Source organism: Crotalus tigris, unplaced genomic scaffold, assembly GCF_016545835.1.
Source record: "Crotalus tigris isolate CLP2741 ecotype Arizona unplaced genomic scaffold, ASM1654583v1 scf7180000017725.2566008, whole genome shotgun sequence".
Classification (NCBI taxonomy): Eukaryota; Metazoa; Chordata; class Lepidosauria; order Squamata; family Viperidae; genus Crotalus; species Crotalus tigris.
Genome location: NW_024096593.1, coordinates 1,853,141 through 1,868,688, shown reverse-complemented (window position 1 = coordinate 1,868,688; position 15,548 = coordinate 1,853,141). Strand labels below are relative to the sequence as shown.

The following is a 15,548-nucleotide window of genomic DNA, read 5'->3' as shown; positions in this document are numbered from 1 at the left end:
GGGGCAAAATTCACTTAATAAGTGTTTCGCTTAGCAACAGAAATTTCAGGCTCAATTGTGGTCGTAAGTCGAGAATTACCTGTACTATCCTTTCTAGTTTCAGTTTTTCCCCTTTCCACATTTAGGGCTGCTTTTTAGCAAGATATAATATTTGACTGTGACCCAATTTGGTATCGTGGTTAAGACATCAGGCTAGAAACTGGCAGACTATGAGTTCTAGTCCCACCTCAGGCACAAAGCCAGCTGGGTAAATTTGTGACAGTCACTTTCTCCCAGTCTAGCAAAGAGACAATGGCAAACCACTTTTGAAATCTTGCAAAGAAACTGCAAAGACTTCACTAGGCAGTCAACAGGAGTCAACACTGATTTGAAGGCACCAAAAAAAAAAAAAAAAGCCATCTGATTATAACTTTTAAAATGTGTTTGACTGTTATTACTTCTGCCATATGTAAAAGAGAAGGTTCTGCAATAAAATTATCCTAGCATTACTTTAAAATTAAAAATGAAACATTCCTAAGCAACAGTTGTAACTCTTTTTAAATCTGAAAATGTATTCTATTTAATTTTATTCAGTTAAGCATTTATTTTAGCAAACCATATTCAATGCATAAAAACATGCAAAACAGGAGAAATATCTATTTACTGCATAACCATTTAGAAAGAACAGCTGAGTAGATGGCAGCAGTACAGAGAAAGGAAGCAATATGCAGAAGGGCTATGCATATTAAAGGCCACTCAACTTGTATTACAGGAAGGAATTCATTACAAAGGAGCAGTGTAGATTAGATATACAGGGAGAAACTTCCTAATATGAGCAACGGTAACAATACGGCTGCCAAAGTGTGGTAGTTCTCTCAAGCTGCTAAATTTGTACAGAAAAAAATCAGACTATAGAATCTACTAAATACAATTCAGAAAGTAGCAATATCAGTGTTGTGAGATTTAAAGTGTTCCTGATATCTCTGTGGATCCTTTTCCATATATATGTATCATTAGGTTTGGTTTTAAATTAGCCTCAATTACTGTCCTGGAGTGTATCCACTAGTATGTCAAGTATATTACAAATAGCCCCACTAGGATTATATGAATGAGGACCAGCACACATATATCTTGTATAAACTGATCATATTCGTGTTTTCTGTTTTTAAACCTGTCATGATCTATGTGACTTCTTCTTTGAATTCTTGCAGAAGATGGAGACCTTAATGTCAAATAAAATATGTGTCATCACAGTCAGAAATAATTCTACGTACAGAGTTTGATATGACAAACTTCTGTACGAAGCATATGTGCAACTCCATGGATTGAGATCACCATGATGCATAGGTAATAATGCTTCATCAATTTATATGTACAAGATGTCATGACCAAGATGCTTTTGGTCTGATTCAGTTGTACAATAATCTTGCAATTGCAATTTTTTTAATGTTTCATAGGTAAAGATTTCAACCATCTTTAACATCCAATAATTTAGTGATGCTATAGAAATAAAATTTGTTAAGGACTCATATACAAGTCAGTTCAATTCCATATACAATGCATCTTTATATATAGCTAGGGTTCTCTGCAGATTAAATAGAAACTGAAACTGCAATTCCTCATTTTTGCACTAGCATACTGTAATTACCGCACTATTTATTTATTTATGAGACTTATATACCGCTTTAAGTGCAAGCACATATATATATATATATATTACATTGCCCCCAACAATCTGGGTCCTATTTTACCTACCCCGGAAGGATGGAAGGCTGAGTCAACCTTGAGTCGGTGAGATTTGAACCGCTGACCTGCTGAACACAGTCAGCTAAAGTGGCCTGCAGTACTGCACTCTAACTCTAAATATGTTGCTTAGTATATATTCACATTTATTTTAATTATTTATTTGCTGCCTATCTTGTATCAAAACCACTCTGGGTGGCTTGCAGCATTAAAACATTAAAATACCAAAAGATAAATATTTTTAAAACAATACTGTAAATTGTTATCAGTTTAGGTAGGCTAAATCAGGGATAGAAAACAACAGGTAACTGTGACGGTGAGTGATGCCTTCTATCAGCTGAAGCAAATTTATGCCTTTCACTGTTTCTTGAATAGTACTGACCAAACCCTGTGATCCATACTATGGTTACCTCATAAGGGAAGCCTCTGAAAGGAACTTGGAAGCTGTAGTAGGTAAAGGATGCAGTGGTCAGGCTTTTGATAGGTATTCCTTACTGAAGCCAGTGACATCAAGGGTTAAAAGCTGTTCACCAAATCAAATTCAAAGTGATTGTTGTAACACAGAAATTCCCACACAATTCAGGACTTGTCTATGTATCCTACATTACAAACAAAGAGCTCCACTCATCAACTAAGGTCTATGGCAGTGGTTCTCAACCTTTTTAATGCCGCGACCCCCAACCAGTCGTAAGTTGAGGACTACTCAACCGGTCGTAAGTCGAGGACTACTCAACTGGTGCAGCACCGTTTGCAGAATGGGACTTTTGGCGGGCTCAGCAGGGCAGAGACAGCCTGGACAATTCCTATTGGCTTTTGAAAGCCAATAGAATTAGACTCTATTCAAGAGAGTCTATTCTATTGGCTTTCAAAAGCCAATAGAATAAAAGGGAATAGCACAGCTAAGGAAAAGGGGAAAAAATTGGCGGACTGCGTTGTTTGGCGACCCCCGTGAAATGGTCGTTCGACCCCAAATGGGGTCCCGACCCACAGGTTGAGAACCACTGGTCTATGGGGTGATGGTCCAAGACCTAATCTGTGGGAGCTGCAATGCTATCAAATTCTCTCTCTGATTAAAGGCCTTTGCCTTTCTGCCCACTTCCATGGCAATTTGAAAGCTTATTTTTATAACCTGGCATTTCCTTTCTCTGGGCCGCTTTAAAGCCGGCAACAATGGTCGTTTTAATATTGTGGTATACGTTTTTATTGTTAATTATTGTTGCAAATCAAGGCAGGCATTGCTGGAAATGTACAGGTACAAATTTGATAATAAAGAAGTTCATGGTTCAGACATTTTTTTAAAAAATGCTATACATTTATCATTTATTTCATATCATCAGGTCATATACAGAAAAGAATCAGGATTTCTCTTTAAAAGCTCTGAGCAGTAGGTCTGCAGCTAGCCCAGGAGATAGGATCCCATCAACAACCTTGTCTTCCAGGAGAGGAATTTGATCCTTCACTTCTGAGTGATGCCGGAAATGGTTCAGCATGCTTTCTTGGATTACATTCCACATCCACACTTTTTGCTGCCTCCTGCGTTTGGCAAGCAACTCACCACTTGTAAGCATGAGCTCTTGGAATTCTGTCATCTTATCCCATACATCCGAAATGCCTTCTCCGGTTTTGGCAGAGATGCGCATTACCTATTAGATTGAGAAGATAACTCTACTTACCAAGCAATGTCATCACCTTTGGAGATGATGTGGAGAGAATTTTCCTGATCCAAATTAATGCTATGAAGGGGCAATTGTTTATTAAAAATTTGACTTGGCCACAGAGTGCAATACTAACCAAACAACAATTCATAGTAATACCAGGGCTGTACAAAAAAATTAGAATTAAATTGTGGAGCTGAAAACTTTGTTCTGAGTCTGGAATTCAGTCCATGATTTTAAACTTAAAGTGAGCTGTTTTGAGCAGTTTGGAAGTGTTTAAGGAAGCCATTTCAGAACACTAACAAAGGGGAATGTCTGCAGCTCAGGATTAACATAGGGAGTCCTCAGTGCTCTCTGAGCTTGCTTGTTTTCTTGCAGATGTTTCATTACCCAAGTTAGGTAACATCATCAGTGCTAGTCAAAATAGGACACATTGAATTAGAAATGGTTCAGCTTCAAAAAAAAATGGCACCTTTAAAAACATATCTAAAATATGTAATGTTAATAGAATAACTGATACATATTCTGGTACCTGTACATAGTTTACCCATTTATATCCAGGTTTTAATTCAAGATGTTGATTTTTCAAGGTAAGCCCCACTCGGGTTATGCAATTACTGTCATATAACTGCAATTTTATATATTTATCGTCTTTTGGCTTTAGCCCACTATATAGGTGGAATATTACGTATGTTTGCTGCCTTGTTACTTATAAAGTAACAAAGGTTAGATGAAAATATAATAAATAAATATGTTTGAATCCTCTTCATGACCTGTTTTCCTTAATACCTTCTGGGAGGAGGCTTCGTGGTATCCGTAGCAGAACATCCAGATTCAGCCATAGTTTCATCCCATACAGCATTAGCCTTGTGAACTCTCAAGCTTCCTCCTTCCGTTATATATTCAAGATGGACAGTATTTAATATTTATTTGCTACATATATGTAGGGATGTGAGTCTGTACATATGTTGTTCATAGTATGTTTAGGTGTGGGTCATGTATGTGTTTCACTCTGAGAGCGGGCAACTAAATTTCATTTTTGATGTGTGCCGTTGTGCCCATAGTAAAAAAATGACAATAAAGGTTATCTTATCTTATCTTATCTTATCTTAAATTAATAAAATCCTTGAAATTCAGATTGTTTGTTCCTATGCCTTATTTAATCTGACTTTTTAGAAACTGACATGTTGTTCCTTTGTTTGAATGGTCTGTTATTGCTCCTGATTTTAAGTTTGCCTATTTTATAGTTTTATATGTATACATTTTATAGTTTTGCATAATCTTAAGAGTTTAATATAAAAGTTAACATTACAGTTAAGACACTTTGAAAAAAAGACATCTGTAATTAGATATACTAAAATATTAACACCAAGAGTTTAAATAATTTTTTATATTAAGAAAAAACAGCTGCTCTTAGAAGTATACAGATAAATTATATTCTCAGGAGAAAAACCTTTATATGCAGATGTGTATGTCCCAACTTAACACTTCTCTCAAGCATAAAATAGTAAAATAATTAATTTCCCATGGGACAAATAGCATTTGGGTTATTTTAGTTTTATTATGAACTTCCTTGGGGGAGATATACAGTATACAAATTGTCACATTTGATAAGTATATCAAAGGACAAATATAAATACTTGTGGTAATTATTTACATATTATTTATATATTTTCTAAATTATTTTAATGTACTAACCTTTGGTCTCCAAACTTTTGAGCGCTTGTGAAGCAATTTTAAAGCACTGACGTATTCTGCTTGAATCCTCCGTGCTGGCACAATGAGGTCTCCATCTGCTTTGGTTATAACAACAAGATCTGCCATCTCAATGATACCTCGTTTGATACCCTGAAAAATAAAAATGAGACTTAGTAACCAGAAAATACTTTTAAAAGGAACTCTTCATTTTTATATAGCATTTAAAAAGAAATTAATTTCTTTTTAATTAATTTAATTAATGCCTTACCTTCTGTGGGGGAAATGCAAATCGTGAAACGGTTTATCTAATACATAAAAAACATACTGCATATTCTCATTTACAAGATTTCAAAAGAAAAACGAATATTACCCTTTGAAAACTGTATCAGAACTGAATATAGATAAAGCTTGTTCTGCGCTTAAATAACTCAGATGCATTTCTAAAAATCAGAATTAGTGCTGCTAATCCTCACATGGTATATTTATTTCAAATATTTTAGATTATCTATTTAAGCAGGTGTCAGAACAATATACTAATAAAAATACAAAGTACAGAAAACTGTTCAGAACTGTTTAAGATGCTAAACACTGTATTTAAAAGCATACTACTCTACTCCTTTTTTATTTTTGTTCTTATTCTTGTTTTTTCTTTCTTTCTATACTTTCTATACTGTATTTTATTATTACACTGTGAGCCACCTAGAGTCACCTGGAATCAAGCAATATTTGAGTAATTCAAATTAAATTATGTAAACCAAGAATTAAACATATATAAAAGGACCATTTATTATTAAAGGCATTGTTTTCACGGCATATAGAACTAAAAACCCAACAAAATTATTATCATTATAAATAATGAACAATTGCCCACTTAAAGTTCTACACTCCTGGGGAATGCACAATGGTGAAAATAACAAATTCCTGATTTAAAACTAGCAAGACTTGGTAAAACTGACCGCTATATTTTGCTTATCATTTCTGGTAAACCAGCTTGGTATGAGCCATTACCAAATAGCTCTTACAGATTAGGCCAGGATTTCTCAACCTTGGCAATTTTAAAATGTGTGGCCTTCAACTTTCAGAATTTCCCAGCCAGCATGGGAAACCTGGGGGTTGTTCAACTTAGATTTTCATCAAATGCAACATCAGTACCTGTAACTCATCACCTCCTGCTGGTGGCAGCAGCAATACAAACATATCCACCATATCAGCAACTGCAAACTCTGACTGACCCACTCCTGAGAACAAAAAACAGAAGTTGAGTGTTAAGGTTCAACATTTAAATTGCAAATTTTTAAGTATCCTGAGGGCTGATGAAAAACTATTGATACTTTGTGCCTGCTTCTAATAGCATATTACTATAGAGTTACTGATTTAAATTGCACAAGAAATTTCAACACCTTCCTTGTTCAACCACTTCAGCACAGATAGATAGTATTTTGGGCCACACTTGTATTTTTGCAATTTCTGAGGGCTGCAGGCATATTGGTCAAGGGCCTATGTTTTTATTCTGTAGTTATTACACTGAAAAACTTGATAAACTAGCCTTACTAATAATTATGCCATGCACATTAGCCTCCCTCCCCCTCCCCAAGACAGCCCATATGCTGTGGTAGTTAAGGTATTGGACAAGAAGAGGGGAGATCCAGATTCAAGTCCTTCTTAGGGCACAGAAGCCAGCCGGTGACCCTGGGCCAGTCATTCCCTATAAGCTCAAATCAGCACTAGACTATTACAAGCCAGTTGAAACACACCCACACAAACGTGTCAGAATGTCGTGATAGTTTTGCTATGAGAACTATGGTGGGACATATGGCACATACGGTGGGAAAAAAGGTAGAACCTCAACAAGAACAACGTTTTATGTTTTTTTTTATAAACATTTTTTAAAAATCTATTTTATTTGCTGTTTTTTTATGGTGTAATTTGGAAGACTATAGTAGCCACAGAAATGGTTGAAGGAACACATACTACCTATGGGTTACCCACCTTGACTTACAGAGCATGATAGCTAAAACTGACAAGGAATTTCACTTACCTACTGTTTCGACAAGAACAATATCATAACCTCCTCCTTCACACAGCAAAATGGCTTCATTTGTAGTCCTTGTTACGCCACCCAATGTTCCTCTGGTTGGAGATGGTCTGATATAAGCATTCAGATCTCTTGACAACTCAGGCATTCGTGTTTTATCACCCAAGAGTGAACCTTAAGCATTACACAAAGACCAGCCATTCAAATAAAATAGGCTTTTGTACTTCCATCATGATGTCATATACTAGTACAAAAGGGTAGAGCTTGTCTTTTGATGTCACAATACACTTTTCTTTTCTTTTCTTTTTTGCAGCTTGTTGTGGAAATCCCTTGCAGATAAAAGTTCTTGGGCAAGAAGTATTTAAGATGTTTTCACCAATACAGAAAAAATATCTACTAAATTATAAGTATTTTTCCACTACCTTATCCTAATTAATATAGTTGAATGAACTTTATCAGAAAAGCATGTAATTTCAGAAGAGAACTTAATGCAATTCCTTTTATAATGTTTATTAATAATAGTAGCCAGTACAATAGTTAAAGAATCTTGTATCTATCTTCAGCAAAGATACTTCAACTGAGCTTTTAAAATATGATTATATTTTCAATAAAAAATAATGGAACTATCTGATTTTATTAAAAATTACTCCATTTAATACATATTGCCTATAACAATGATAAAACTGCCTATATTCATTATAAAAAGAATGAAAGACAAATAGTGCTTTTGCCAACATACTCACCACCAGTAGTACTAGAGGAAGGATCTACTGCCAGGACAGATACTTTGTGTCTTCTTTCAGTCAGCATTTTCCCAAAACATTCAATGAATGTTGATTTACCAGCACCAGGGGGGCCAGATAATCCTAAATGGCAGCAACACATCAATATCTATTTGAATTCACATTGGGTTAGAAAAACAATGAGCAGACTGATACATTTCATGTACGCAGGTAACATATTTGCTACCAACATTTTAAGCAAAACGCTTTTTCCAAAGTTACACATGTATTTATAATTTGTTGATTTATGTATATCTGACATCCTTTATGTAGCCTAGGATATTTTTTTTCCAATCGCTCCCCCCCCCACTCTACACTGAATAGGGATTAAAGGGTCATAAAAAGGCAATTGTTATTATTGTCAAGGGTTGCAAGGTAGGGCTGAGAGGCAATAAAGCCACCAGAGGAGAAGGAGCTGGCCTTTCCTTGTTCTTTTCAGCGTTTTGGATTTTTCATTACTGGATACTCAACTCACTCAGTTTTCTTCATATCTTAAAAATAAAGAGTAACATCCCTCCGTTGTTGTTTGGTAATTTGTTGCCAGGTTTTCATGTGGAAGGGGGCACCAGAGATAGCAAAGCAGGAGCTAAGAGCTAATCCATCCCACAAATAAAAACTGAATTCATGGATTGAAGTCAAGGAGTCATATTTTCAAAATAAATCTGACATGATTTTTTTTTCTACCTAGAAACATATTATGTAGAAGTAGGTTTTATAGAAATGATAACAAAGTTTTCTGGAATTAAAGGAAACCAATCAGCAGTTAGCTAAGCAGTCCCACACAGACTTCCTTTCAGAGAAAGGAGGCAGTTCAGAGGAGCAATTTTAGAAGCATTTGAAAGTATGTCTTGAGATGACATTCTACCTAGCTACTAGAGGCAATGTCTGAGAGGCAAACTTCACAACTTCAGCAATTCAACAGTATCAAACTTACATCATATAATAATCAACTTTGTAAACTTTAGCATTAAATAATCTGTTATCATAGCAAAAGGCAAATAAGGATACTTTGAATCAGAATAGCAATAACTGCACAAACAAGAAAAAACTGACCCACTCTAAAGGCTAGTGGCTTTCCTTTATTTAACTGTTCTTGTTCGCGGTGGTGGGATAATACCTTCTGAAGAAGAACTTGGGCAACTTCCTTTTTCCTCTTATGTGTTGACTCGATGAGAGTAATGGCTTCTGCCAGACAGGCCCTGTGTCCTTGGATCAGTCCAGTGTACAGCTTGTTTAGAAGTCTTTGCTCCTTGTCAGAGAGCTCAGGTGTTTGCTGTTCTGCTGCTGCTGGACACCCCAGCCCAGATTTCAACTCCTTTGAAAACATCCTCCTCCATGAACAAAAGGATTGTGGTGAATTAACTTGCTGGCCATATGGAAAAGTAAATCCACTGCTAGATTTCCAGCAGAAATTTTTCCAAGGCAGCTTCCTAACATTATTCCTAAGAAGCTGGTAGGGAGGAAACCGCAGCAACGTTGATGTTTTATTCATTTTGTTTCAAACCAGGCAAGCCTGTTTCTAAAGAGCCTAGTAACAAAAAAAAAAAGATATTTTTTTCACATTTTCTTTCCTTAATTCTACCACCATCACGACTTTGTGAAGTAGTCAGTGATTAATTTGAATTTTCATGATTAAGAGTAAACTTTAGCCTCAGTCTCTCCAGTTCTACTTCAACCAGAAGGCAAACACTCGAAGTCTCTTTGTAGCATAAGTCTCCATTAACTGCTTTTACTCTTTTCATCAAACCACAGTCCTTGGATTTGAAATCCTTAAAATCAGCCTGAGGGTTTTCCAAACAATGTGGATTTCTAAAATGTTAATATTTAAGTTGAAATTTTGTTTGAAACAGGGCTTTAGAAACAAGAAAATTAATACAATTCTATATTTGTCTATGGAGATTCTCAGTCATCCAGGTCATGGTTGTTCCAAAGGTGCTTTTTCAAAAGATAACTTGACTTTTTTCTTTATTTTCAAGGATAAACCAAGTCCCATTGCCTTTTGAGAAAGCACCTTTGGGACAATTCTATATTATTACCTACATATAAAATGACCAGTATCTTCTGTTAAAAAAATTATATGTCATTATACCTGTTTATTTGAATCTTATATTGAAAAATTAGCCACCTCACCAGTCCTAACTATTTTCAGTACTTTATCACTATGGTTCAGTGTGATTATGCTCCACACGCATATTCCTATGAATGGTCTACTACACTCTGATGCTATCCAGATACACAGGCTTTAAACTGCAGGCTTCATAGCCAGCAATACTGGTTGACCATGCTGACTAGGAAATCAAAGACATGGTTGCAGTCATACATCTAGAACACGGGTGTCAAACTCGCCATGTCAGGTGACGTGTCGTGATGTATTGTGGCTCTTTTTGCATTGCCAGCAATGGGGTGGGTGCGGCTTCAGTATGATAAAACCAGCCCACAGGCCGGCAGTTTGACACCCCTGATCTAGAAGAACTCAGAAACAGAAATGTAAAAATCAAATAATGTTCAGATACTCTGTTTTTTTATAATTAAATTTCTATAAGGAATCAAAATTACTCTGCATATAAAGGCACAGTAAGCCCAAAGCATTCTCTATCAGAAAATATTGTGGTCTAAAATACTTATTTAGAAGATATTCACTGAAACAATGGAACATATATTTGAACAAATGTTATGATGAATATTGAAAAGATAATATGTATATATGTAAGTAAACATTTATCAACTAACCAAACATGTAACAATGTTATGTTACAGAATACATTAAGAGTGTAACATTTAATAACTAAACTTCAGACATAAAATTAGATTACTTGAAATTTAGCTACATAGGCCTAAACCTAAATACACACACTTTTTAAAAATAAAATTACAACTGAACATGCGGTTCTAGAAAGAGACTAAAATTTATATATTGGCATACATTTTTTTTTCTAATCTGGATGTCAATACTGCAATTCTAATGAGTTGGGAAAAAAAGTAGGATTTGAGCATTCCTTTAAAGAGCATAACGAAAACACTGCAGAATGAATTAATCCGAAAATATTTTTAATTGATATTCATATTTTAATTTAAATAAATGCTACAGTTCACCATCATCACTCATCACAGCTTAATTTTATTTTGGAGATAAATATTTGGGAGATTTCTACATAGGTGGACTATGTCAGACAACTGTGCGAACCCACAAGTAACTGCATTCACATATCATAGTAAACCGTAAAGGAGCAAACGCATTGTAACTTAACACTAGATATGAGAACCCATTCCAAAATCAATCTTAGGAGCAATGCTGCATTAAAGTCCAAGTGGCATTCCCTTAATATTGTACATTTGACCTAGGCCAAATGTATTTCCTTCTCAAGCATAGGAAAACAACTAAAGGCTGTTCTCCATTACTCACACGGAACAAGGATCGCTACTGACCGGCACTACAACTAAAGCACCTGAATCTTAGGCAGACAATCTCTTTACAGACACATGCATACACTAGATAAGACACAACCTTGTCTCGAGTGTCACATCCACGCAAAGTTCACCTTATTCCTCCACCTGCTAGCAATCATCAGGCTGCGCCTGCGTGACTGCCTGGGAGATAGAGGGCGGCGCAGCATTTACGCAAGCGCAAGCAAACTCTTCACTCTCATTGGCGTTTGCGGCGGGCTATGAGGAAGTCTTAGAGGACAGTTCTTTTGTTTGCGGACCACACTTCCCGGGCCAAGAATGCGTGTTTGGGTCCCTTATGGTTACTCTTTAAACACGCCTTAGAACGAGAATAATTCACGACCAGGGAAACTTCCGGTTCCCAATAATTGAGTGTGTATCGGTGAGTGAGTGATGCGGAATTAAAAGAACCTAACTGGCAGGCCTTTTTCGCTTGGGGAAACTTGCAGTAATGTCTGGACCCAATTATTCCGAGATTAAGCAGTTTGGCCATAATTAGCATTTATCTGAGAAACTATCGGAGAACAGCATAGTATAATGAGACTGGAAAGTCAATTTTTTTTTTAAAAAAAAAAATCCCCAACGTATTGAAAAATGAGAAGCAGAAGCCAGCCATTTGGAAGAAGGCCTTAGCAAAGCCTCTTTGCATCGTTTCCCAAAATTGTACGGACGTTCCCCTAAATTACCAGAAGCGAAGCTCTATTCCAAGCAGGCGTGACTTGGATTCTTTGCATTCGGGTACGCAGCGCTTCCTAGTTCCTGAAGAGATCCTGGTTTAGGATTGCTCCATCCTTCCTCCTCCCCCTCTGCAGTCGGCTTGAAGGGGGGGGGGAGCAGTTTTTGCGACTAGAGCAGGGGTAAGTAACCTTGGCTCTTTTATGATTCACAGTTACGCTGGCTCAGGAATTCTGGGAGTTGAAGTCCATGAGTCATAAAAGAGACAAGTTGCGTACCCCTGGACTAGAGAGATAAGAATTATGGAGAAGACGAGTTAAACGGAAAGAGTATACACAGAGACACATGCGGTATATCAGTTTTAGGGAGAGATCCCTTTTTATTCTCTCACCTTTCATTTCTTCCAAATCTTCAGTTTCCATCTCTACCTAGCACTTGAACTGTACTATGCAGCAGAGGCCTCAAACGTGCTTTTTCAAAAGGTGACTGGACTGGATTTTTTTTTCTCCTAAGGAAGACGTTTCTCTTCCCATCCAAGAAGCTTCATCGGTTCATATGTAACAGAATTTTGAACATGCATTTTGGGTTTCTGCTTTGCAGTTTCTCTCCCAACGGCAGATATTAATGTATTTGCCTGGTACATCAGCCATAGTTGATTCAAAAATTGTTTACTAAATAAATTTGAGGGGTCTTTGGCGCTTTTGGTTGTTTTCTTGCAGATGTTTTTTTAACCAAACTAGGTAACATCAGTGCTAGTAAGGAGTGGGGTTTACTCTTACTAGCAGTGATGATGTTTCCTAGTTTGGGTAATGAAACATCTACAAGAAAGCAACCAAGCTCAGAGCACCTAGGACCCCCTCATTCAACCCTGAGCTACAAACATTCTACTTTATTCGCTCATTTGCCTGGATTTTCAAGGAACCATACATCACATTTTAGTCTACTTTATTGCGTTAGCCTGAATGTTAAACTCCAAAGTCAAACATTGCTGTAAACCAGGTGTTCCTAAGCTTTTTGCAAACAACCTCCCCTTAATGTACACACACACCCTAAAAATCAACGCACAAATGAACAATGAAAACAATCCTATAAAATTTTGGCAAAGTGAATTCATTGTAACCAAATACCTAAAAAGTTCTTCATACTCCCCTGGAAATCAGTCTTCATTTACCTCAGTTTGGAGAACCCTGTAAACCAGGGTTGGGGAACTATGACTTTTTTGTGATTGTGGATTTAAGCTCCCAGAATTCCTGAGCCAGCCATGCTGGCTTTAAACAATGGTTTTGTTTTAATGTTTTCAATAATCCAATCTTCCTCTTCCCATATTTCAGCTCAAGAAACTTTATCCATATGCTGGAACAGCCTTCCTGATCTAGAAATCCATCACCTTGATCAAAGGTTATGCTGGCTTCTCAAATTGGCAAATGTCCGACTATGACATTTACCTATTTGAGAAGTGTACCAGAAAATTAGTATGCTAAAGAAGACTTACCTTCACATGACTGATTGTAATTATTCCAACTTAATTCTTCTACATTTTGCTGAAGGCAGGGCAGAAATCTACATCCCACATTTATAGGACCTTTTCCTTTTGTTCTCATGTCTTAATATTTGCTCATGCTCATTTATGAAATGTGTGCTATAAGGCATGATTTGGAAGCTAGAATGTCTAAGCCAAAATCATGTTATATACTTAAATTTGGTTTGTATATTATGAGAACATGGCCACTGAGGTTTGTCAGTAGTGGACTGATGGATTAATGTGTTGACACAGCCAACATGTTAAACTAAATCACATGGAATTTGTTGATTTTTTTTCAAAGTAAGCATATGTTTGCAGTTTTACATCATTCCTTCTGTGTCCATACTTACATTAACATACCTGAATGAGCCCACTAAATTTAGTCAACATAATCCACTTAATATTCTGCCTCTTATAACCAACATTTGTAGTTATTCAATTTTATCCTGCAAATAGAAATGACTTAGGGTGCAATCCACCATGCTTGTATGTAGAACAAATAATTTAAAAAAATACCAGAAGCATTCATTCTTGCCACTTGATGCTGCTTAAAGGCAATTGACATTTTCACCAATAGAAGAGATAATCTTTGTACAATGAAAAGGCGGAACTTAGCCATTGTACTATTGTAATAAGTACAGTAATGTTAAATAAAAATTGTAAATAGCAGAACTGATTCTTTTATCCCAAAGGAACAGTGATTACTGTGTTTTTTCATGTGAATTGGCTGGGTTTTTTATGTTTATTTCATTATGCTTTTACTATTAAACCTCATGTCATTATAACAGCTCTTTCATGATACTGCAATTTTGCATGCATAACTACATTTAAGATTCTTCAGAGTTGTAGATTTTATATTTTAAAAAATGAACGCTCAACCATTTTATTATTCCAGCAGCTTTTATAATTTTAAATGCAAAATACACTCATGACAGAACCAGATCTGAATGCGAACAATTAAATTTCTCATTCTATTTAAAGATTTTGATTAGATGTAGATATTATGCAAAACCATTGCTTGTCTAGCAAACCATGTCTTGATAGGGCTTTATAAATTTAACAGAATCCTAAAAACACATTTGTAACTACTATGTAACTTCTACTATCGCCATCCTTTTGGACTATAATTTTATTATTTGGACTAACAAAATGTAAAAGACAGTGAAAATTTGGGATGTTGTGAGCACGTTGTGGACATGTATGGCTGGTATGATGGACAAAATTAATTACAAACCACCTGTTTACTATTTATTTAATTAAATACATAAGGCCACCAGACTGTATTGCAACTGTAGGAAACATGAAAAGCCTTTAAAAACATATAAGAACGTGTTTGGAAAAGAATTCAGTCTTTAAACAGAGCCATTTAATACCCAAGAGGCTCATCACCCACTTAGATGGGGAGGGGCTCTGTTTTTAAGAGCTCTCTTGGCTGTACAGCTTTTTGGGAAGTGCCTTTTAAAATGTAAGGACACAGTAGTACCACCAGATATCAAGATTATTCTTGAGGCTGTTTTTTGTTTTGCAGCATGCTAATGTCCCATTTGAGTCTTAAGTATGAACCAGTTGTCAAGCATGCGAGTGTAAACCACATGAGCATGTGGGTGCTGCAATGGTCATAAGTGTTAAAAATGGTCATAGGTCACTTTTTCAGTGCTGTTGTAACTTCAAATGATCATTAAATAAACTGTGGTAAGCCAAGGACTACCTGCATATCATTTAGGCTTTCAGAATCAAAGGTCTCTCTTCTTTTCTTCCATCCAATCTTCCTCCCAACAATAAAAGACAGACCCTGTTATACCTGACCAGAAAAATATTCTATGGAAAGATTGCTTCTGGAAGGTTATAATTCAATTTGGCAATTGATTAAAAGAAGCCCAGTGGACAAAAGGAAGTCATTCTTAACAGAATGGGTCAACTGCCAATATAATTGAAATTGCGATCTCTTGAAGTCTAAGAACCATTTCATAGGCATGAACGTTTAATCTTAAACTGAAAATCACAAATGTGTTTGG

General features: G+C 36.1%; 1 protein-coding gene across 4 annotated transcripts; it reads right to left on the bottom strand.

The window, feature by feature from the left end:
- Positions 1 to 3,012: 3,012 nt before the first annotated feature.
- MMAA (metabolism of cobalamin associated A) lies at positions 3,013 to 12,217 on the bottom strand. Of its 4 annotated transcripts, none has more exons than XM_039338985.1 (7): positions 12,023 to 12,217; positions 8,946 to 9,420; positions 7,854 to 7,976; positions 7,114 to 7,284; positions 6,228 to 6,313; positions 5,076 to 5,225; positions 3,013 to 3,365 (listed from the first exon to the last, which is right to left on the bottom strand). In XM_039338985.1, exons 2-7 carry the CDS (start codon positions 9,382 to 9,384, stop codon positions 3,078 to 3,080), a joined length of 1,257 nt encoding a protein of 418 aa, XP_039194919.1. In that variant the 5' UTR covers positions 9,385 to 9,420; positions 12,023 to 12,217; the 3' UTR covers positions 3,013 to 3,077. The 4 variants fall into 4 exon arrangements, with proteins under 4 accessions (XP_039194919.1, XP_039194920.1, XP_039194918.1 ...); XM_039338986.1 differs by lacking the exon at positions 12,023 to 12,217 and adding an exon at positions 11,432 to 11,490; XM_039338984.1 differs by lacking the exon at positions 12,023 to 12,217 and adding an exon at positions 11,398 to 11,487.
- Between the last annotated feature and the right edge of the window lie 3,331 nt (positions 12,218 to 15,548).

Excerpts from the sequence above, each read along its gene's own strand:
- MMAA (XM_039338985.1), bottom strand. The coding sequence starts at position 9,384 with ATGAATAAAACATCAACGTTGCTGCGGTTTCCTCCCTACCAGCTTCTT. Across the intron at positions 7,977-8,945 it reads GCCACTAGCCTTTAGAGTGG|GATTATCTGGCCCCCCTGGT; the intron begins GTCAGTTTTTTC and ends GCTGCCATTTAG. Across the intron at positions 5,226-6,227 it reads CAGGAGGTGATGAGTTACAG|GGTATCAAACGAGGTATCAT; the intron begins GTACTGATGTTG and ends TTTATTTTTCAG.